A 20,544-nucleotide genomic window follows, 5' to 3' on the forward strand; every position below is an offset into this window, starting at 1 on the left:
ATTTTTGATCCATGGCTCACTGAACCCACAGATGTGGAACCCATGGATACTGTGGGATGACAGTATTAATAAAAAAGTGGAAACATCCTAAGTTTCATGGGTGTTTAAATTGGTCAGCAACCTCCTTCTGAAGTATCAGAATTTTGTGAGCAATGTTAATATTTTTGTTTTCTCACTAAGGGCCACAGTTCTGAATAGAGGTTTTTAAAAAGCCCTAGCAAGGTTTCTTTAGCAATGAAACTAACATTTAACTATATTATCAGCTTCGTGTTACATCTCTTTCCTGACGGTTGGGTGAGCCCTCCTCAGATGCTTGCTTCTGGCTACACACCCCTTTACCCTTTTCTCTGCACCATTTTCACCTTTATAAAGTCAGAGTTGGTGTCTATAGGCTCTCTACTGCCACATTCAAGACCTGCCTCACTCAATATCACGTTCAAGATGCAGAAATAGGGATATGGGAAGGGAATTCTGGAATTTTCGAAGTCTTCGAAAATACTTTGAGAAACTTTATTTGGAAGCACTTTGGGGGGCGAGGTTGGACAGGAAGGGTCTTCAGAGACCATGAAATTCAACTTTCTAAATCCTAGGGAGGAAACCGAGACTCCAGGATGTGAACTGCAGGAGAAATGTCTGAGGTGCAATCCTTATCCTTTAGCAAAAGTCTCCTCTGCGTCTTCCTTAGGCCATCTCTTGGACCTCCAGAAAGACAGCTGAGAATGGCAGGCGGAGTCTGGAACCACTGGAGTCGCCCCCAGCCGCCTCCTCGGAGGGCCCCCACGAAGGAGGCCCTTCAGTGACAGTGATTGAGAGAGAGGGAGGGCGAAAGGAAGGAAGGGGAGCCAGAGGTGGGAGTGGAAGAGGCAGCCTCGCCTGGGGCTGATTGGCTCCCGAGGCCAGCGCTCTCCAAGCGGTTTATAAGAGTTGGGGCTGCCGGGCGCCCTGCCCGCTTGCCCAGGCGCCCCAGGAGCCAAAGCCGGGCTCCAAGTCGGCGCCCCACGTCGAGGCTCCGCCGCAGCCTCCGGAGTTGGCCGCAGACAAGAAGGGGAGGGAGCAGGAGAGGGAGGAGAACGCCGGAGCCAGAGGGCCGAGCGCCATGCGCCGCGCCAGCAGAGACTACACCAAGTACCTGCGTGGCTCGGAGGAGATGGGCGGCGGCCCCGGAGCCCCGCACGAGGGCCCCCTGCACGCTCCGCCGCCGCCTGCGCCGCATCAGCCCCCCGCCGCCTCCCGCTCCATGTTCGTGGCCCTCCTTGGGCTGGGGCTGGGCCAGGTCGTCTGCAGCGTCGCCCTGTTCCTCTACTTCAGAGCGCAGGTGAGTGGCCACATTCCCATGGGCGCGCGGCCGGGAGCGCCCTTCTCGTTCCCCTGCACTTGAGAACTGAGTCCGGCCGCGGGGCTGGGCTCCCCAGAGCTTGCATATTCAGGAGGGGGAAAGTGACTCTGAGAGAGGGAGTGTCGAGTTTGGGGACAACTTGGCGCGGGGCTGTCGGGCACACTCTGCTCTCTCTGGGCGCACTCTGTTCTCTCTCCGCGCACGCACCCCAGCTCCGCGGTGCGCCGAGGGCAGGCTCCCCTGGCCAGACGATGGGTTTGAATCTCACCCCGTCCGCAGGCTGGGAAACAGCACTGGCCTCTCACCTCTTCTGGTAGTGATTGCATGCTTTTTCTCCCTGTCATTTCTCACTTGAAGTTAAGAATCAACTTCTGTTCATGTAGGAAAAAAATTGAGCGCCTTCACTTAGGCATCTGCCTTTCTCTTCCCACCCACCACCCGGCGGATTTCGGTGCCTGCGCCTGGCTGCTCTGCAGGTGTGCTGGGGCCACAGGGCTGGAGGGCTGCGCGGAGCGGGAGGTCGCGGTGCTCGTGCCCAGGTCGCCCAGTGGGTGGGCAGAATGACACGGCGCGACCAGAGAGGCGCGGGCTCGGCATGGGGGCTCTGCGGCTGTGGCGCTGTCCTGTGGGGGTGAAGGAAGAAGGACAGCCCCACGTGCCTGTCAGGGAGGTGGGCGGAGGAAGGAAGCGAGGTGTGTGTGATGGCACGGTGTTACTACAGTCTAGCAAATAACCAACCTTTGAAAAGATGAAGAGGTTTTTTGCACGACGGCTAGGAACTGCAGGGAGATAGTAGGAAGGAAGGGGTAAATTTGTAATATTATGCTTTCTGGTGGTTTATGCTCTTGTGTTTTCTTGGAAATTGCAGTGCAGTTGGTTGGATTCATTCAAATATTCTTGTCTGGTGCTGTGAACTCTTTCTCAGAGGAAGTGGGGGGCTGACTGTGCATTTTTTTTTATGGGAAAAGAAAGTTGGGTTTGGACTACATTCGTTTTCAGATTCAAAGGTGATTACTAAACCAAACGGGATGCATCAAAACATGGCATTGCTTGGATTGTATGGTTTTTTGACATGTGCCAATGTCTCGAACTCCATTACTTTTAATCATAGGCTTTTTGTTAAGAATTCATTATCCGCTAGTTTGCATTTTCTAGAACTAGTGTGATTACCTACTAAAAGTAGAAATGCAGTGAGCCACACTTAAAATCTGCATTAAATATAATCTACCCATTGAGAGTTTTTTTCTAAAAAGACAACTTTTGAGTGATTTACTTGCAACACAGATAACACAAATCTATGTGAAAGTGACTAAACGTCTTTCTTTCATTGGAGTGTGTTGCAATAAGAATGGTTTACCCATTTTCCCATCCAGCATTTTGTTCATAATCATCCCATTTAGTGCTTGTGCATGGAGTGCCAGCGTGGTGCATGGCACCATCACATGCCATGGAATGAGTTAAGAATCATTTTTTAAACACACAGTGCCCACTTACTATGGGCGTGGAGCCGAGGGGCCTAATAAAACCACTAAAATTCTTAATCAAACAAAAGAGCAACATTCAGAAAAGGGATCAAAGAGGCAGTAGTTCTCCACTGTCTGTCTTTTCTAACACCTTAGGGATATGGCATTTTCATTGCCATGACAGTGAAGAGTGTCCAATGTTGAAAGAGCAGTCGGAAATGAAGGAGTTCTAGGAACCATGAACAGCTTGACTTGGCAGGAGCTGTGGAAATCGGTGGCATGGCTGTGTAGGAAAGAGTGACTTGCTCGGCTCTTGTTAGAGTTGTTCAGCTTTTCCCTAGGAATTCTCGGTGGTCCCCGCGGGCTGAGGAGTCGGGGCTTTCAGTGATCTCCCATTATCATTTAGCAGTCTTGATGCTGTATGGATAACTAGTGAAACACTCAGAACCCCTTTTCAAAGTAAACATGTGAGTTAGTAAGTCTAGCCAGAAAATATTCCTTTGGAGAAGTTAATATCATCAGACTTCTGGGTACGGTTTTCTTAAATACCATGAAGATTCGGTTCCTTTGACTTGTGCAAAATAATTTAGCCATTACTCCGAACCCAATTTTGTACTGCATTTTAAAAAGGCCATCTCCTTCAGTAAAGAAAAAATATTAGGAACAATGTGTTCATGTGAATATACCACTAGATCTGGATGCATTTTACTGGATATTGTGTCTACAATTGTTACCCAAAGGAGTCCTAATCATTTTGAGATACATTCTGAAATCGTTACAGATAAAAATGCTGTGGTGTCTGGAATTTGTTTCAAAATAATTTCTGGTTGCTTACAGATGAAAAAAGATTTGCCATACATTGGTAATAGCTGAAGCGCTGATGGGTGCATTGGGGTTCACTCTGTAATTCTTTCCCCTTTTATATGTGTTAGAGACCTTCTTTCAAAGTCCTAGCTAAGAGAATAGTCTCCATTTGACCTGCCGCTGATTTAGCATTTTCACTTATGTCGGCTCTTTTGGATTGGAACTTGGTACCAAATAAATCATAGTAGTTTTATGATTCCCACTAAAGTTGTGAATCAACTATTTGGGGTTTCTAAATGCATTTGAATGAGAACAAAGTATCTCGTAACATGTTTGTAGTTTACAGTTAAAAATGAGGAATTGGTTTTATTGTTTTTGTTTAAAGGTGGAGAAAAGAAGGTATGCAAATCCTCAAGGAAAAGCAGTTTGAGTTTTTAAATGCATTTAGAAGAATGCCCAGAATAGTGTAAAAATTACAGTGGCTATTTAAAAAGTTTTGTTTTCTTAAATGTGTGAATAGATAAAATTGAATCAGCCTCCTAAATGTTTGCAGATTGCGTGTGCCTCGATGTTAAAAAATACGTATCTACTTGATCCAGTGTAGCTTGGCTTTTCCCCCACCACCCTGCCAAAGAGAAAATAGTGTGTGGCTTCTGCTATATATTTACCACATAGTATTCATACTTTGGTTTACAAAGAAAAAAAAAAAAAACCCTTTCAAAAAGTTGGTGTGTGTGTGTGTGTGTGTCTTTAACATCCGTATAACCATATTCAAAGCTTAGGGTTTAGCTATAAAGATAAGCTTTTCAGAAAACTCAAGATCTTTTGCTCTTTTAACTTCTTCCCTCGATCCCCCAATATGCACAAACCAACCTCCCTAGTTGTTTGTTACCTAGGACAGCAGTCACTACTGAAAATCTGATGTAGAGGTGTGCACTGCCTGTTTGAAAACACAGATAACGAAGTAGCACAAACGTCAAGCATCCTGCCTCATTTAACCCTACAAATGATTAAGTTTCAAGGAAGTTAAAAGAAAATGAGGCAGTTTATTTCATAGGCACCACGTTCTCTGACAAATGCATTTTAACAGTCCATTTTAAGTCAGATACTCAAGATTCACTTCATGTTTTTAGACATGTCTAAGTACAATGAATTCATTTGCTACTTAGTTTACGGTGACTTTTGGTTGAATTTCTGTGTTTCTCAATGACGTGTAAGTTCCATAAAGACAGGGACTGCTTGCTTTGCACACCACCTTATTCGTAGCATCTAGCCCAGTGCCTTGTATGCCTGCAAAGTCATACAAGTATTTACTACAAAGTCTTTTCTAATGATTTGCAACACTACAGATATGTCTGTTTCTGACTGTAATATGCAAATTATCAGATTAGTAGCTAAAAGAGTATACTTTTTCAATCATGCAGTCCTCCAACCAGACTAATGTGTGCCAATAGATAAGTTGTTGGGTAGGTGATACATTCATTCAGTCAGTTTGTGGGCATTTGCTGAGGGTCCAGCATCCGTCTGGCTCCCTCCCTGCTCTGCAGTTCCTTCAGCTTAGAGACCCTCATTTACCTGTGTGTGTGGCTGGCCTTGCACCCTGAACCTCTCCTCCTCCCTCTTCTCCTAGTGTCCATTTTCAGGAAAGGAGAGCTACAAGGGCACCGGAATGAGAAAGACATGTGGTTGTAGGTTAAAAATAAATTTCTAATGTGTGATCCTTGAGTAAACAAAATAAATGAGTATATTAAAAGCAATTATGCCATGCATTCTTGATTTCTTTTGGGAAAAAACAATGGATGGGGTTTTATACATATTTTAGCTCTAATGCTGCCTTCCAAAACAGTGGTTCTCAATTGCACATTCGAAGTATTTGGGAAGAGGTTCAATGATTGGACCCTACCCTTAGGGATGTTGATGAAATTGGTCAGTGAGGGGTGGGGTAGGAGTGAGATGGGATCTGGATGTGGGCATTTTTTTAACAGAAAGGGGACAAAATCTTTGCATTGTACTTATTTGCATCAAATCAGTAACCATGATTAACTGTTGGAGTATCTTTGTACTAATTGATGTTACTTGTGAAACAATTTTAAAATTGGTATCCAGGGAACTTTGGAATTGTTTTAATAGTAGAAAATCTATATTTTAAAGCATGACTTCTTAAACTTTAATGTGTGTAAGAATCACCTGGGATCTAGTTAAAATGCATATTCCCAGGCAGTATGCCAGGGTGAAGTCTGAAATTCTACATTTCTAGCAAGCCCTCTGTGAGCCCACGATGCTACTGAATGGACTACCCTGAGTATCAAGAATATAGGGGCCAGGTGCAGTGGCTCATGCCTGTAATCCTAGCACTTTGGGAGGCCAAGGAGGGAGGATTGCTTAAGCCCAGGAGTTCAAGACAAGCCTGGGCAACATAGCAAGACCCCATCTCTACCAAGGAAAAAAAAAAAAGAAAGAAAGAAATTAGCCAATTAGCCAAGCATGGTGGCCTGCACCTGTAGTCCCAGCTACTTGGAAGCCTGAGGAAGGAGGATTGCTTGAGCCCATGGATTTCAAGGCTGAAGTGAGCTATGATTATGCCACTGCACTCCAGCCTGGGTGGGGGTGACAGAGCAAGACCCTATCTCCAAAAAAAAAGAAAAGAAAAAGAGAAAGAAAAAGAATAAAGGGGACTGCTGCTTCTGTTAGACAGCTCTTAGCTTGTTGGCAGGACTCCAGATTAACCAAGTTTAGGGTCCCCAGGCATTTCCCCACTAAGGCCACATTATTCCTTTTGCTCAGCAGTTTTCTGGTGGTGTGTCAGTTCAGGCCTTTGCATGATTCTTCTTTCCTGAGGTCTAAACCCAGTGACCCTTCATATCAGTTGCCTAGGCTTTTCTGGTCTTGTGGGATACACACTGGCATAAGTAAGCCTTTTTTTGCCAAGTGTGTGATTGAAAACTTTCCTTGTATAAAAATTCACATATTATGACTTGTATTAATTATTCTAAAGAATATAGGAAAAATAAATACAGATTGTACACAGTTTTGCTTCACGGTGATGTCTCTTCCGTGATGATTATAGATAGTCCTTATATGTGCAAGACTGGAAGAATAAAATTTGTATTCGTGAGTGTACATTTGTTAAAAGGCTGTCATTTTGGCCGGGCGCGGTGGCTCACGCCTGTAATCCCAGCACTTTGGGAGGCCAAGGCAGGAGGATCACGAGGTCAAGAGATCTAGACCATCCTGGCTAACATGGTGAAACCCCGTCTCTACTAAAAATACAAAAAAATTAGCCGGGCGTGGTGGTGGGTGCCTGTAGTCCCAGCTACTTGGGAGGCTGAGGCAGGAGAATGGTGTGAACTCAGGAGGTGGAACTTGCAGTGAGCCGAGATGGTGCCACTGCACTCCAGCCTGGGCGACAGAGTGAGACTCCATCTCAAAAAAAAAAAAAAAAAAGGCTGTCATTTCATTTTGAGAATCTCAGATATGGATAGGCTCTTTTTAGTTTATTTCTAATGGTTGGTTGATAAACTAACACATCATTCCGATTACTTTTTAAAAGAGAAAAAGAGAGACTTGTCATTAATTTGACTGAGCTTTGTAAACTTATGTAGCTTTTCTTTTTCGCCTAGTTTGTGCCTGCTAATAAGAAAATACAGATGAAGTACCTTGAATATTTAACAAACAAAGAGGACAAATTAAATTCTCATTATTAAAACAGGTGATAGCTAATTATTGCCACCCTTTACTTGGCAATTGAAACCCCTGCAAAGGCTTGGAAGGAGCAGGCTGACAATTTTAAAGAGTAATGATTAAAGATATTCTAATGCTGGACATCTGTTCTTAACAGGCAATCAGCTAATTACTCAATGAGTATATTTTGGGTGGGACAATTCCTTACATGACAGGAATCTTAGCATCCCTCCAGCACACATCTGTAATATCTGCTCATGCAGCCCCCCCACCCTAATGTGATGACACCAGATATCACCTGCACCCATTCCCGAACACCCCCTGACAGGTATACCATTCCGGCTTGAGAAACACTGATGAGAGAGTCAACAAAAAAGAGAGATTACACGTCTGACTTCGAGTTTTGTTTAGAGGTAAAAAATGGATTTTTCTCTCCCTTCTTTGGCTGATTAAGGAAAAAAGGCCAGGCAAACATGGTGGTTAAAGATGATGTTGATTTCGCCTGTTTTAGGTAGGCTTCATGCGTTGCATTTCAAAGTGGGCCTCATAATCCCAGCTAGCATGTTGCATCTAGTTGGTTTAAAGACAAAAAGCTTCCTCTCCCTACAGTGATCACATGTGATTTCCTTGGTGCCCCTCTCCTCTATGAACACTTTCATGTTGTCAGACAATTTTGACAATTTCCCCCATGAATCACGCACATACACTTCTGTCATTGTTAAAAGCCCACCGCAGGACTAACTGTGCCTTGTCCTGTGGATGACAGTCAGCTACTCATTCAAATGAATTAGAAGTCATGTTTTCACATCTTGAGGGTCATTGTATTAACTATTGATTGTTGGGGACATAAAGACTCTTGCAAGTATGAAATTTTTGTTCTGAAGTCACACTTCATTAAATAGCAGGATGATTAGTGATAAGCACTCTAACCTCCTTACTGTTTCTCCTCCCCAGATGGATCCTAATAGAATATCAGAAGATGGCACTCACTGCATTTATAGAATTTTGAGACTCCATGAAAGTGCAGATTTTCAAGACACAACTCTGGAGAGTCAAGATACAAAATTAATACCTGATTCATGTAGGAGAATTAAACAGGCCTTTCAAGGAGCTGTGCAAAAGGTAAGTCCACATTGAGGCTGATAAGTCAAGGGCCCTTGCTGACTCTACCAATACTGAAAATTAAAACTGGCTAAGTGCTGTTGACTTTGTTCTTTTTATTCTAATAATTTGTAAAAGAGCTACAGGGAATGCTTTAAAGAGATTAGCAGAATTCTTTTGAAGTTGGTAGTGATTGATTATGGCAACCAGGGACATTCATGCAAATATTCTTTTCTTTCTTTTCTTTTTTCTTTTAAAGAGGAGGGATTTAAATTCACGCTTGGAAGAGAGACTAAGGTGGCTGTGGCCTGTCTGTGAGTCAGTTTGCTAGTTTGAATTCTCTGACCTAGAAACCATCCGCTCAGTTCACAGAACTTTCTGGTAGCTGTTTCCTTTCTGTTTGGCTTCATAATGGCAGGACCCCCTATTGCACATCTGTTGATCCAGGGCTCTGATGAGAAGCAGTTGTAACTCTTGGTCCTTTGCTGTCATCTGCGGTGAAGTAGGGAGAGCAGGAAGCAATGTGAGATGGAGATTCTGTGTCCATGTTCTCATTTTCTGGGAGAGCTGAGTGACAAGAGAAGAGTTAGGGACAGAGCAGACCAATGACTTCTCTTACACCGACAGCCCCAGTTGGGAGACACTGTAATAACTGCCAGTTTTACTTTCTTGGACAAAGCCACCTGAGAATTCTGCAGCCCAAGAATTATTTTACTCACTGACTCCACCAAAACCCAGGTAGAACACAAACAGTGACCCCCGTGCAAAACCTGTGTGTGCGTTACATACCTGCATGCATGCATGCCTCCATTTACACATCCCAGCCTCTATCTAGCAACTCCCCGGGTCTCTGGTCATTCCAGAGTAACTCTTGAAGTTCTCGAAGCCCTTACCTCTAAATTTAATTTTAATTTAGTTTATTTTTTTAGAAATCCACACATAGTAATATAATTATTTAAAAAGAGGGCATGTGTCGGAGGCAGAGGTAGGAAGATGTAGCTGTTGTGTACAGCCAGCTAACAAAGGTGAACGAACATCTGTAATACCATCAGAAGTAGAGGTAGGAAGATACAGCCATTTTATAAAGCCAGCTAACAAAGGTAAACGTCTGTGATACCCTGAAAGTTGAGATTTGCTGTATTTTATTGAATCTAAGATACCAATTTTCAGCCTTCTTTGTTATTTCATGCATCACTAAGAAAGAAGAAGCTGTTGATTAAAAAAATTAAACATGATCATCACAGGTTCTAGTTGCATCTTACTTCCAGAGATATCAAAATGTTTAAAGTTGTGCATCGTAGAATGCATGAAGTACCTCTTAGTTTAATGTGTCTATAAGAAAACACATTGCTTATGAAAGTTACTTTTTCATTATAATTAGTGTGTCGGTGCTTGGCTTTATGCAGAGTAGATGTATATGTTTAAACTCAGTGATCCTTAATCTTACAGTATATTTTTTGAGCTATAGCAACAGCAATTCTGTTAATCTATTCATTTTTATTGTTCTGTTTTACATTTTCTTTTCATTCGTTTGCTTTTTATCCCATTTGTGAAGCTTATCTCTTAAATACTGAGTAATCTGTCTATAAACAACCGATTCACATGCACTAGGGGCAATCTGCTAGTTCAAAATGGCATTTCATATTAAGGTAATTCTGATTAGGCAAAAGATTGTGCCCTAATGTTCTGTTTAGATTGACCCATGTTGTAACTCCTCAAAATGACGAGATAAACTTTTTATTTCAGTGGTGTGCTGGTTCTTAAAAGTTACCCTTTGAGTTTCTTATGGAGGAATAAATACGGAAAATCAGCCAAGTTAATTCTGAAAATAAATAATATTACAAACGAGGGCAGGTGTGGTGGCTCACACTTGTAATCCCAGCACTTTGGGAGGCCGAGATGGGAGGATCACGTGAGTCCACGAGTTTGAGAACATGCTGGTCAACGTAGTGAGACCTCCATCTCTACAAAAAGTAAAAGAAACATTAGCTGGGCATGGCAACCTGTGCCTGTGGTTCCAACTACTCAGGAGACTGAAGTGGAAGGACAACTTGGGACTGGGAGCTGGATGCTGCAGTGAGCTGCGGTTGCACCAATGCACTCCAGCCTGGCAGCCTGGGTGACGTAGCAAGACCCTGAAAAAAAAAAAAAAAAAGAAAGAAAGAAAGGAAGGAAAGAAGGAAGAAAGGGAAAAGATTATTAACATTATTTATGAGACTGCAAGAGTGGTTCAATCCCAACGGGTTAAAGGAAAACAATATATTATCATCTTATAGATCCTGAAAAGTGATTGACAAAATTTTGCACTATTTCCGATGTTTAAAATCCATTAGAAAACAGAACTGGATGGATTCCTGATGTTGTTATGAATATCTCAAACTAAAAGTTACCTAATGATTAAACATAAGAGCATGTTTCTTAAAGTCAGGAACACGACCAGGATGCCCACTGTCCCTACATTATTAAACGTCGTTCTGAAGGTGCCAGCTAATGTAATTACACAAGAGAATGAAATAAGAAAATATATATAGAGAAAAGAGGGCAGAATTTGCATGTGATATGATTATATACTTAGGAAAATTCAAAAGAAGCTGAATTGCTACAAGCAGAATAAAATAAATCAGTTTGTAAAAATTAATAAGTAATAATCACTAGCTGTCCTTATTTCAAATAACTAGAAAACATAAATGAAAGATTTCATTCATAATTTTTTAAATGCTCTAAAAATAAACGTAACAAGAAATGTACAAGGCTTACAGGAATAAAACTAGAAACCTCTACAGAGGCATTTAAAATACGTTTGGATAATGTAAAGACATAACTATGCACAGTCATCATAATTTTTGCAGTATAACTTGGGCCAGGGATAGCAGACAAATCCATGGAAGAGAACAAATGGCTTACTGTGTGTCTCTCTGTGTGTGAGTGTATGTGTGTGTATAATTTAATATAATACAACATTACTTTAAATAAGTGAACATCCTCTGAATTCTTAAAAAAACATATTGTTTACCCTTTTTTTAAAAGTTATAGTAATTTCTCTTGTCCTAAGTAAAAATAAATCCCAGATTGAGAGAGTACTTGGTAGCCAATTGTTGTTCACTGGCAGTAGTGTCCGTTAACACTTAGTGTGGCTTCAGTGAACTTTTCTACCACCTCCTGTCTCATCAGAACATTGTCCTGCTTCCTTTGAGATTTCTAAGTGACTCCTTAGGCAGTATGAAAAAGCAATTTGTGTATAAAGGTGTTACTGAGCAATAATGGCTGAATTTTCACTAGTTTAGGATCCTTTTGGAGACATGATGCCTCATTCCAAATGAGTAACACTAATAATGAGAGATTCGCTACTTGGCAAACCATAAGGAGAAAATTGGTGGTCAGGCAAGAATAATCAGCTGCACTTATTAAGGGCACATAGTCTTAATTATACAGATAGGTTAATATGACTCACAGGATGAGTAGAACTTTATTTCATCAATTTCACATTTGCTTTTGTTTTGTTATAGGATCTTAGCCTTTTTGCATAGGTAATAATATCAGACACAGGTAATCCTTTTTAAAGAATTATAAATTAAAGCTGTTATACCAATGTGTGTTTGGAGGTAGAAGATGCCATTTCTTCCCCCTAGACAAGATGTTTAGGAAAGAGACGAGTCTTATTTATACCTTATCATTAGAATCAACCAATGTTCATTAAGTGCGTTTAATGTGCTCGGCACCTTGCCATGTCTTTCCCTATATCCAAAGATTTACCCTTCCCTTACTCTATTCAAATAATGATTTGTCAAATGTGTTGTCCTTCAATGAGGATTATCGGTTAATGTGACATTCTACACATCTTGCCAAAATAATCAGATTTCTCATTTCTCTTGCCAATGCTAAAAATAGGATGGATGCATCAGGCATTCTTAAGTCAGTTTGTACCTTAGTTTTATTTCTAATACAGATATTGAGTGAACCCTTAAAACAAAATTACATGTGTGGCTACAATCATTATTGAGAGATCAACCCCTCCAGCAGTAACAGATACCAGACATAAGCACAATATCACATTATATGTGTGCGAAAAGTGGTGTTTACCCAGAATGTCTTTGGTCAGACTTGTAATGCTGTTTTTTTCCCCATTTTTGTTTGTGGCTGGGTTTTCTTGGTTTCCCCCAACCCCTTTAGCACAGAACTCTGAAAGCCTCTTAGTGATCCAACCCTACCAACCACAATTTATAAAGTCTATCATAACAGTCTATGACAATAAAGAAAACACTAGTGCAAATATGGTGTCTGATTTTATAAAGTGATTCTTGTTTCCAGTTTTGGCAGCCTCCCTGCTTCTGCCAGCCGGGGGGTGAGGAAGGAATGAGCTCAGATCCAAACGAGGACTCCCAGCATGGCAGAGAGGACACTCAGCCCATAGACCCCTGGCCAGACTGGGTGGAAAGCCAGCTGTGACTGCACTTGACTTTAGTGTGCTGGCTTGTTAATTTCACATTGGGTACCTGTTTGCAGATACCTTCCTGAAACTTACTTGCAAAGGTATTTGAAAGAATAATGTGCAGGAGAAAGGTCGATAAACAAATAGCACAAATCACTTTCTTCTCCAAAATGGGATGTTCAGTGCATTCAAGATTGTCCCCTGGGATGTGGGAAAGAAGCATAGGGACTTTCTGTATATGTATTTTTTAATATTAGCTTTTAAAAGCTGTGCTTTAGTAAATATTTTGTAATGTACAAATATACGGGCGTGATTTTATTTAATATTTAAATAAATAAATATGTATGTTTGAGAGCATGAAAACTTTTTTCCCTGATGGAGCTGCACAGTCAGTCATTTTTAAAGATCATGGAGTGAAGCTGCAAGCTCCATCAGGACAAGGGCCACAGCCATTTCGCACACATCTGAATATATCACTCTTAATTTATTCTCAGGAATGAATGGAGAAAAGCATGAACAAATGATCAATAACTTATTGAACTCTGTAAACTAATATTTTACATCAACCAACTCATAAAGCCATTCAGAATGTTATGAGCCTGGTTCTCATTTATACGATGCTGTCTTACCAGTCCTACAATTGATAATTGGGAATATTATAGCCTGAGGCAATAGTGCTTCAGTAGAACAATAACATAGGTTTATTTTTGCTAGAAGTTACCTCCAGCTGGCCCTCTCACATCAGTCACATTTTCATCAGGCTTCTTTGCCCTGCATAGCCTGCTACGTAGAGGGGGGCTTATAATGTGAACTAAAAACATGATTCTGGCTCCATATATGCGTTGAATTTTATAAAACTCTCTAACTTCCCTCCAGAATATGAAAAGCCAATGGTATTGTAATGACTGCCAATAAGTTATCTTGTTGTCATATCCTCGACCAACCATTTCCTGGAGTATAAGCCTTGGAGTCTCTAAAGACTTAACTGGAGAACAGGAAGTAAGACCAGGGAGCCATAATTATTAAACAATTCATTTTTACCTGAAATTATTTTTTTATTCCCTGGGGATCAGGTACATATTTGGCCTCATCTTCAGAATTCATAATGTAGAATTCAGAATTCACAGTATCCTCTGATATTAAGATTAACGTACCCAAAGATTTGTAGCACTTTGATCCTCAGTGAAATATTCACTGTTATTTGGTGTAGTCTGAACTGGGTAACAAAGAGACCCATCCATTCCGTGAACTAACTAAGAAGCTTTTTCTCTCTCTCATAACAATCCAGACATGAGTCATCCAGGACCAGCAGGGATGCTTCTCTGTCCTCAACATGAACCTTCCATCTCTGTTTCCAAGTTGGCTTCTCCTTTTGCTGTTATTTCTAGATAGAGGAAGGGTAAAAGAAAACTGAAGACAGTACCTGGGAGTAGAGACATCACTTCTAGTAACGTTGTATCGGCTGGAAGTTACTCATAAACCACATCTTGCTGCAAGGGAGGCTGGACAAGGTAGTCTCTAACTGAGCAGCCATTTGTCCACAAAGCTTGGGGAAGGGAGTTGCCTATAACTAATAGGCAAAAAGGAGTGGAAGGAGATGAGGGGACAATGAGCAGTCTCTGACATTCACTAGACCCCATTTAGGTAGGAAGGTGGGCTTATTATATGAGCAAGAGTTAACTCTGAGAATACATAAGTCTACTAAAAATTTTAATGGTCAAGATTGTATTTCCAAAAGGTAAAAATACTTTGGGATTATTTAGATTGCGAGAGAGAGAGAAATTTGAAAGTAGATTCAACAGCATTTATCTTTTTGAGGAAGTTTTAAAGGTCTGTTTAGAGATTGCATCTGTGATTATTGAGTAAACCTGGATTGTCACCTGCACAGCTTTTGCTGGGTTTTGTAGATTAAAAAGAGTGTTAATTAAAAACTAGCAAGTTCATCAGATTAAGTGATTCTGTTTTCTACATATGGGAAACAGATCCTCTTGAATTGCAATCTTCATTATTAAAAGAGCCCATTCTTATTTTAAGCTAAAGTAAATAAGAAATCAATTGAAATTTAAGTAGATTGTAACTGCTTGTGAAATTGTAATCATTGAAGTTGGTATATGCCACTATTTCTCATTTGCCTATTAGTTAAAAAAAAAGAGGGGAGGGATTAAACCCCATTCATTGCCTCTTTGCTTTTGTATACAAGAGTATGTGTCCAAAGAAAGTTTCTCATAAACCCACAAGGGTACTTAGGTTTTGGAGCACTCATGTTCCCAAGTCAAGATGTTAGTCATAGTCATGTAGTGGTTTTCCAATAGGATTTCATCTCTGTTTGCCATAATAGTTTTGGAAACTGCAATTCAACCCCAATCACATTTAGCGTTTATAAAAACTGTCTTTATGGGAAAGCTGAAGTAAGACCACAGAGTTTTCCTACAAAACCAAGGCCATCTATTGCCTTTAGCTCAACAATAAGTTATTGGCTTTGTAGTCAACTTCAGGGAAGACCCAGGGAAGAAGGTAGGAAGCAGGAGGGGTCGCAAGAGGAAAATAACGGGTAAGTGATGTCAGAGGTGGGCTTTTCTTTGTGCTACAAGTATCCCAGGATGGAAGAAAAGATGTTCTGCATGGCATCTTCAAAGAAACAGAAAGCTGGAAGGACATGCCTGAAAGAGGAGCCTTCATTATGTGGCCTGGGATCTTGGGCTAACATTCCAGAAGTAGATGAAACTGAGGGTCCTTGGTTGGAGAGCATGACGACAAGGGATATATTGGATTGTACTACCAGCAGCGTCAGGAGAGGTACAGCCTGTGTAATTGAAGAGCGGGATGTGCCTTAGAGCAGTGTTTCCAAACCTGCTGGATCTTAAGATTCAGTTGGGGCCCTTGTTTTTAAAAGAGATGAGAAAAGGCCTCCAGATCTATCAGTGGGGACTCTGATTTGGTAGTTCAGGGGTGGACTCTGTGATTTCTTCACAGCATCCTAGGAAGAGGTGAGAGCCACTGGTGGACAGGGAAGCCATGGTGAATGAAGTGACTATTATTTGAGAAGGAGGGTGAAGCCTGTGGTATGGAAGAGGTGGGTCCTGGAAATTGTCAAGAGCTGTCTGTTTCTGAGATGACCAGACAACAAACACTTGCTCGAACCTTTGCAAGTTCAGGGTGTGAGGGAGTTCCATTCCCACTTAGCTTCTGCATCACTAGGCTGCTACATCTGTCCTTGGTCTTTGCCCTTCAAGAACACTAGGTAGTGGCGGTGGTGGCAGTTGTGGTACCAGTAAAAATAATCATTATAATGATAAACCCGAAGGCTCATATGCATCAAAAAGTTTGAAAGTACTCAGAACTCTTCTTCTCAGTGCCCATGGCTGCTGCTTATTTCATCTAGTCTTTCATGGTGAATGACAATACCGTTATCTCCACCACCCCAAACTGGAAGTCAGAAGATGGTCTTATCCTTTTACTCACCCACTCTTCATCTCTCCCGGCTCCTGTGCATTCTACCGACTTACAAAACCTTCAAGTATTGTCTCTACTCTGTTCACTGTGGTGGTCACATGTATAGAGTTCATCATGCTCTCTTGCCTGGAGCCTTGCACCTGGCCACCCCGTCCTGGTGTCACTGCCGCTGGTCCATCCTTTCTATAGCTGAAGGACTTCTAAAATGCACATCTGAACAGGTCATTTCTTTTCCTGCTTAAAGCATCCTTCAGTAGATCGCTGTGGTTGTCAGGATGAAGTCTGAGGTGCTGAACGTTTAACAAAAAGTCTTCTGTATTCTGGAAAGCCTCGTTCCAGCCCCTGCCTCTTCAGGCTCGTTACCTTGAGTGCTCCGTGTCATCACCTCCATCGCAACTTTACTCCACGGTCTCACCACACTATGGTGCTGAATTCTCCTGACCTAGCCGTACCCTTTCACCTCTCTGCTGTAATCAGCAAGTGCAGAGAGGGCAGAGGGCATGTCTGTCCTGCGAACAGTGTCCTCAGAAACCCACAGGACGCCTGACTCCTAGCCTCCATCAGTAAACTTTGTTGAATGGATGAATGAATGAATGATGAGCCTTTGTGCATAGTCCTTTGTATGCCATTCCATGCCCTTCTTTGTGTAGTCGGTTTTGTAATTGTCTTTTAAAATCCAACTCAGGCATTACTTCCTGGAGTAGGAGCCCACGGATGCCCGCCCACCCACCTGTGGGGTTAGGTGGCCCTCCTGGACACACACAGGGCTTCTAGTAACAGCAGTAACCACACGGACCTGGGGTGGGCTGGTTCAGTTGAGTGTGAGCTTCCCAAGGACAAGGTCTGTGTGATGTTTCCTTTCTATATTTCCAGCCCCAGTGGCAAGCACATAGTTGATGCTCAGTGAAAGTTTAAAGAACAAGTTTAATGAACACGCGAGTGACCTGTGCGCCCTGTGCACTTGGTGTGCTCAGGTGGCGAGTTACTTAATATTGCCAGAAGCTAGCCAGCCATGTGATCAATCCACAGGATTCTTAAGGGGCTGGAGGTCACTCGCAAGCTTATTGTTTTCCTGCTTCTTGGAGAGAAGAGCGCTTTTCCTCTTTGGAGCGTGAACACGTGAGGGACCTTGGGGTTGGGGGTGCATCTTCACTGGCAGCCTTGGCGCTTTGCTTCCTGGCCTCATGGATCTAAAGCAGCTGGCCTGGTACCTCTGACCCCCTTTGCATCTCATTCTTAGAGAGAAGTCTGTGAGAGCAAAGTCTTTTCCAGAAGAGATGAGGCTTTATCAACATAGAAAGCACTGCCAAGGTAGGGTGGCATTATTTTTCAAGTGGCAGAGGAAAACAGAGACATGGTATATAGCACAATTAGTCCAAGATGCCACACTGCAGTTACTCTGCCAAACTTTTAGATGACACTTTTTAAACAAGTAGTATAGTGTAAGACATTTGAAAATTAGACTCTTTATGGAGACTAATATTGCTGTCATAAGACTACTTTATGAAAACCCAAGGGGACCTTTAGCTGTAGCAGAAGCTTCCTCATTTAAACCGTGAAGGTTAAACAATAAAAACTAATTTTCTATTCCCAGCGTACCCATCGCACTCCCAGGAAAAGCATCCGTCTGCTTTATGAAAACAAGGACACACTATTCTTTAGCCCTTTGGTAGGTAGAGGACATGAGCTGTTTGCAAAAACGTGTCTCTTCCAGTTAGCAGACTCCTTTTGGAAGAAATGATCCACCAGTGACTGTATGTGGGGTTTGGGGAGGAGGCCAACTCACATATTGGTAAAGTGTTTCACTAAGGGTTTTCATAGCTGGGCATGGGATGGTGGCCGCTGATTCAGTAGGAGCTGGAGCATTAGGAGGCTGAGTGCAGTGGTAGTGGTGGTGACGAGTGTGTAGAATTCATGCTGAGAAGACTTTGGCTTTGGGAGAATTTGATTAGTCAGCACTTTTTATATTAAAAAAATAAAGAATTATAGGGATCAGAATGTGAAGCTACAAATTTAAGATGAGGATGGCTTTTACCTTCGGGATGAGTGGGGTTTATACCCTACCTGCCTTCTCTCCTCCCGTCTGCCTGCTGGGCCACTGGACCCCTCGTCCACCTCATGATTTTCCCCCTGTCTCCGGGGAGGGTGAGGACCTGCGCTCTCACCTCCCACAGTGCTCCTGTCCTCTCCCTTCCTGGTGTTGTATAGGGCTCTGCTCTAAGGAACCTAGACTGAGAAGGGCAACCCCCATGATCTTTTATAACTTGTATTTAGGCAACAGAGAACTCAATGAATCCTGCTTTTAAAGTTCTTTCCTTTGGGTATTTTTGCACTATGGACTCTTCATAAGGAACCCGTGGTCACCAGCTCCATACAGGTGCATGTATGTGTTCCCCCAGATCCTGTGGATTACAAGGTCAGTGTGAGCTTTAGGGGAGGGAGGAAAGTGAGAGGCTGAGGCAGCGATACTAAAGCCTATCTCATTAGCTATTGCACAACACCTGGCGGCTACTCTTTCTGTGCCTTGTTAGACAAGAATGCCATGGAGATAAGAGCTTTGCAATTAAGGATGAGATATTGATGAAACACTGGCTAAGGCATCTTTCCAAGGGAGCAGTGTGTGCAGAAGTCTGCATGTACGGGAGGGTGGGGTTCTTGCAGGTAGAACTAACAGTAATTTCATGTGACTGGAACCTATGGCATCCCGGAGCGTCCTTCCAGGTGGTGAGGTTTGGGGATATAGGAGAGGAATAGTAGGGGGTTTGGGAGTGGTAACCAGACTAAGTGAAAAATTAATGTTTTTCTCTCTACTCTCATAACCCGTCTGACACCAACTATGTGGAGTTTGCCCTCACACGAAGCAGTTCTCCAGCTCTTCACACACTAATTGAGTGTTCTGCAATTCAATTATGACACTAACACTTGGGAGGTAACACAGCCCCAACAGGTTAAAGGCTCAGCCCCACAAGACTGCCCTACTTCAGATGCCAGTCGCAAATGCCAGGTTGTTGCCTGTATTTCGGACCAACCAGCTACAAATTGGGGGTTCCCATGGCCTCCTACTCAGGTTTGGTAGTATTCTTGAATGGCTCACAGAACTCAGGAAAGCACTTGACTTACTATGACTGGGTTGTTATAAAGGATACAATCAGGATCCACCCAATGGAAGAGATGCTTAGGGCCAGGTATGGGGATGGGGAGGGTCATGGAGCATCCATGCCTCTCAGGGCATGCCACTCCTTCAATGCCTGGACATGTTCACCTGCTAGGAAGGCAGTGGTACCCTGGCTGAAGCCCATTGTTGAGAGGTTTTATAGAGGCTTCGTTACATAGACATAATTTATTGAATCATTGGCCATTGGGGGTTAACGTCAACCAGGAGGTCAGGAAGTCAAGGGGTGTGATATGGTTTGGCTCTGTGTCTCCACCCACATCTTACCTCAAATTGTAATTCCCATAATCCCCACGTGTCAAGGGCAGGACCAGGTAGAGGTAATTGGATCATGGGGGGTGGTTCCCCCATGCTATTCTCATGGTAGTGAGTCTCATGAGATCTAATGGCTTTCTAAGCATCTGGCATTTCCCCTGCTTGCACTCACTCTGTCCTGCCACCCTTTGATGAAGGTGTCTGCTTCTCCTTTGTCTGCTTCTCCTTTGCCTTCCACCATGACTGTAGGTTTCCTGAGGCTTCCCCAGCCATGTGGAACTGTGAGTCAATTAAACCTCTTTCCTTTATAAATTACCCAGTCTCGGCCAGTTCTTTATAGCAGTGTGAAAACAGACTAATACAGGCTGGGACTGAAAGGTCCGATCTTCTGATCACATGACTGGTCCCTCCGGAAACCAGACCCCATTCTCCAAGGGTCACATCATTAGCATAAACTAAGGTAAGGTTGGAAGGGGCTGATTATGAATAACAAAGGATGCTTCTATGACACCTGTCATGCAGGAAATTCCAAAGGCTTTAGGACCTCTGTGCCAGGAACCTGGGATGAAGACAAATTGCATATTTCTTATTAAATTACAATATTACACAGGCCTAGTTATGCGGGGCCTTCTAAGCCCGGGTAAAGAACGTGGACTTGTACCTGCAGTCTGGAAGCAGCCCCTGGAGGATTTTAAGAAGGGATGTGTACTTTGGGATGCACTGTCTAACCACAGTGGATCAGCTTGAGGAGGGCAGGAGACAGGAAGAGAGAGTAGGAAGCTATTATGGTAGTCCTAATGAGAGGTGATGAAAACTTGAAGGAAGGCGGTGGTACCCAGGTTGGAGAGGA

The 20,544-nt window shown here is 42.7% G+C and overlaps 1 protein-coding gene across 1 annotated transcript in view; it reads left to right on the forward strand.

Annotated features, from left to right (window-relative positions):
- The first annotated feature begins 1,096 nt into the window (after positions 1–1,096).
- The window catches only part of TNFSF11 (TNF superfamily member 11), a 33,826-nt gene continuing 14,378 nt past the window's right edge, over positions 1,097–20,544 (forward strand). Inside the window, exons 1-2 of the mRNA XM_007960252.3 lie at positions 1,097–1,315; positions 8,239–8,406. Coding sequence (XP_007958443.2) covers positions 1,097–1,315; positions 8,239–8,406 — 387 coding nt within the window. The remainder of the gene's footprint in view (positions 1,316–8,238; positions 8,407–20,544) is intronic.

This window comes from Chlorocebus sabaeus, chromosome 3 (assembly GCF_047675955.1).
Source record: "Chlorocebus sabaeus isolate Y175 chromosome 3, mChlSab1.0.hap1, whole genome shotgun sequence".
Taxonomy (NCBI): domain Eukaryota; kingdom Metazoa; phylum Chordata; class Mammalia; order Primates; family Cercopithecidae; genus Chlorocebus; species Chlorocebus sabaeus.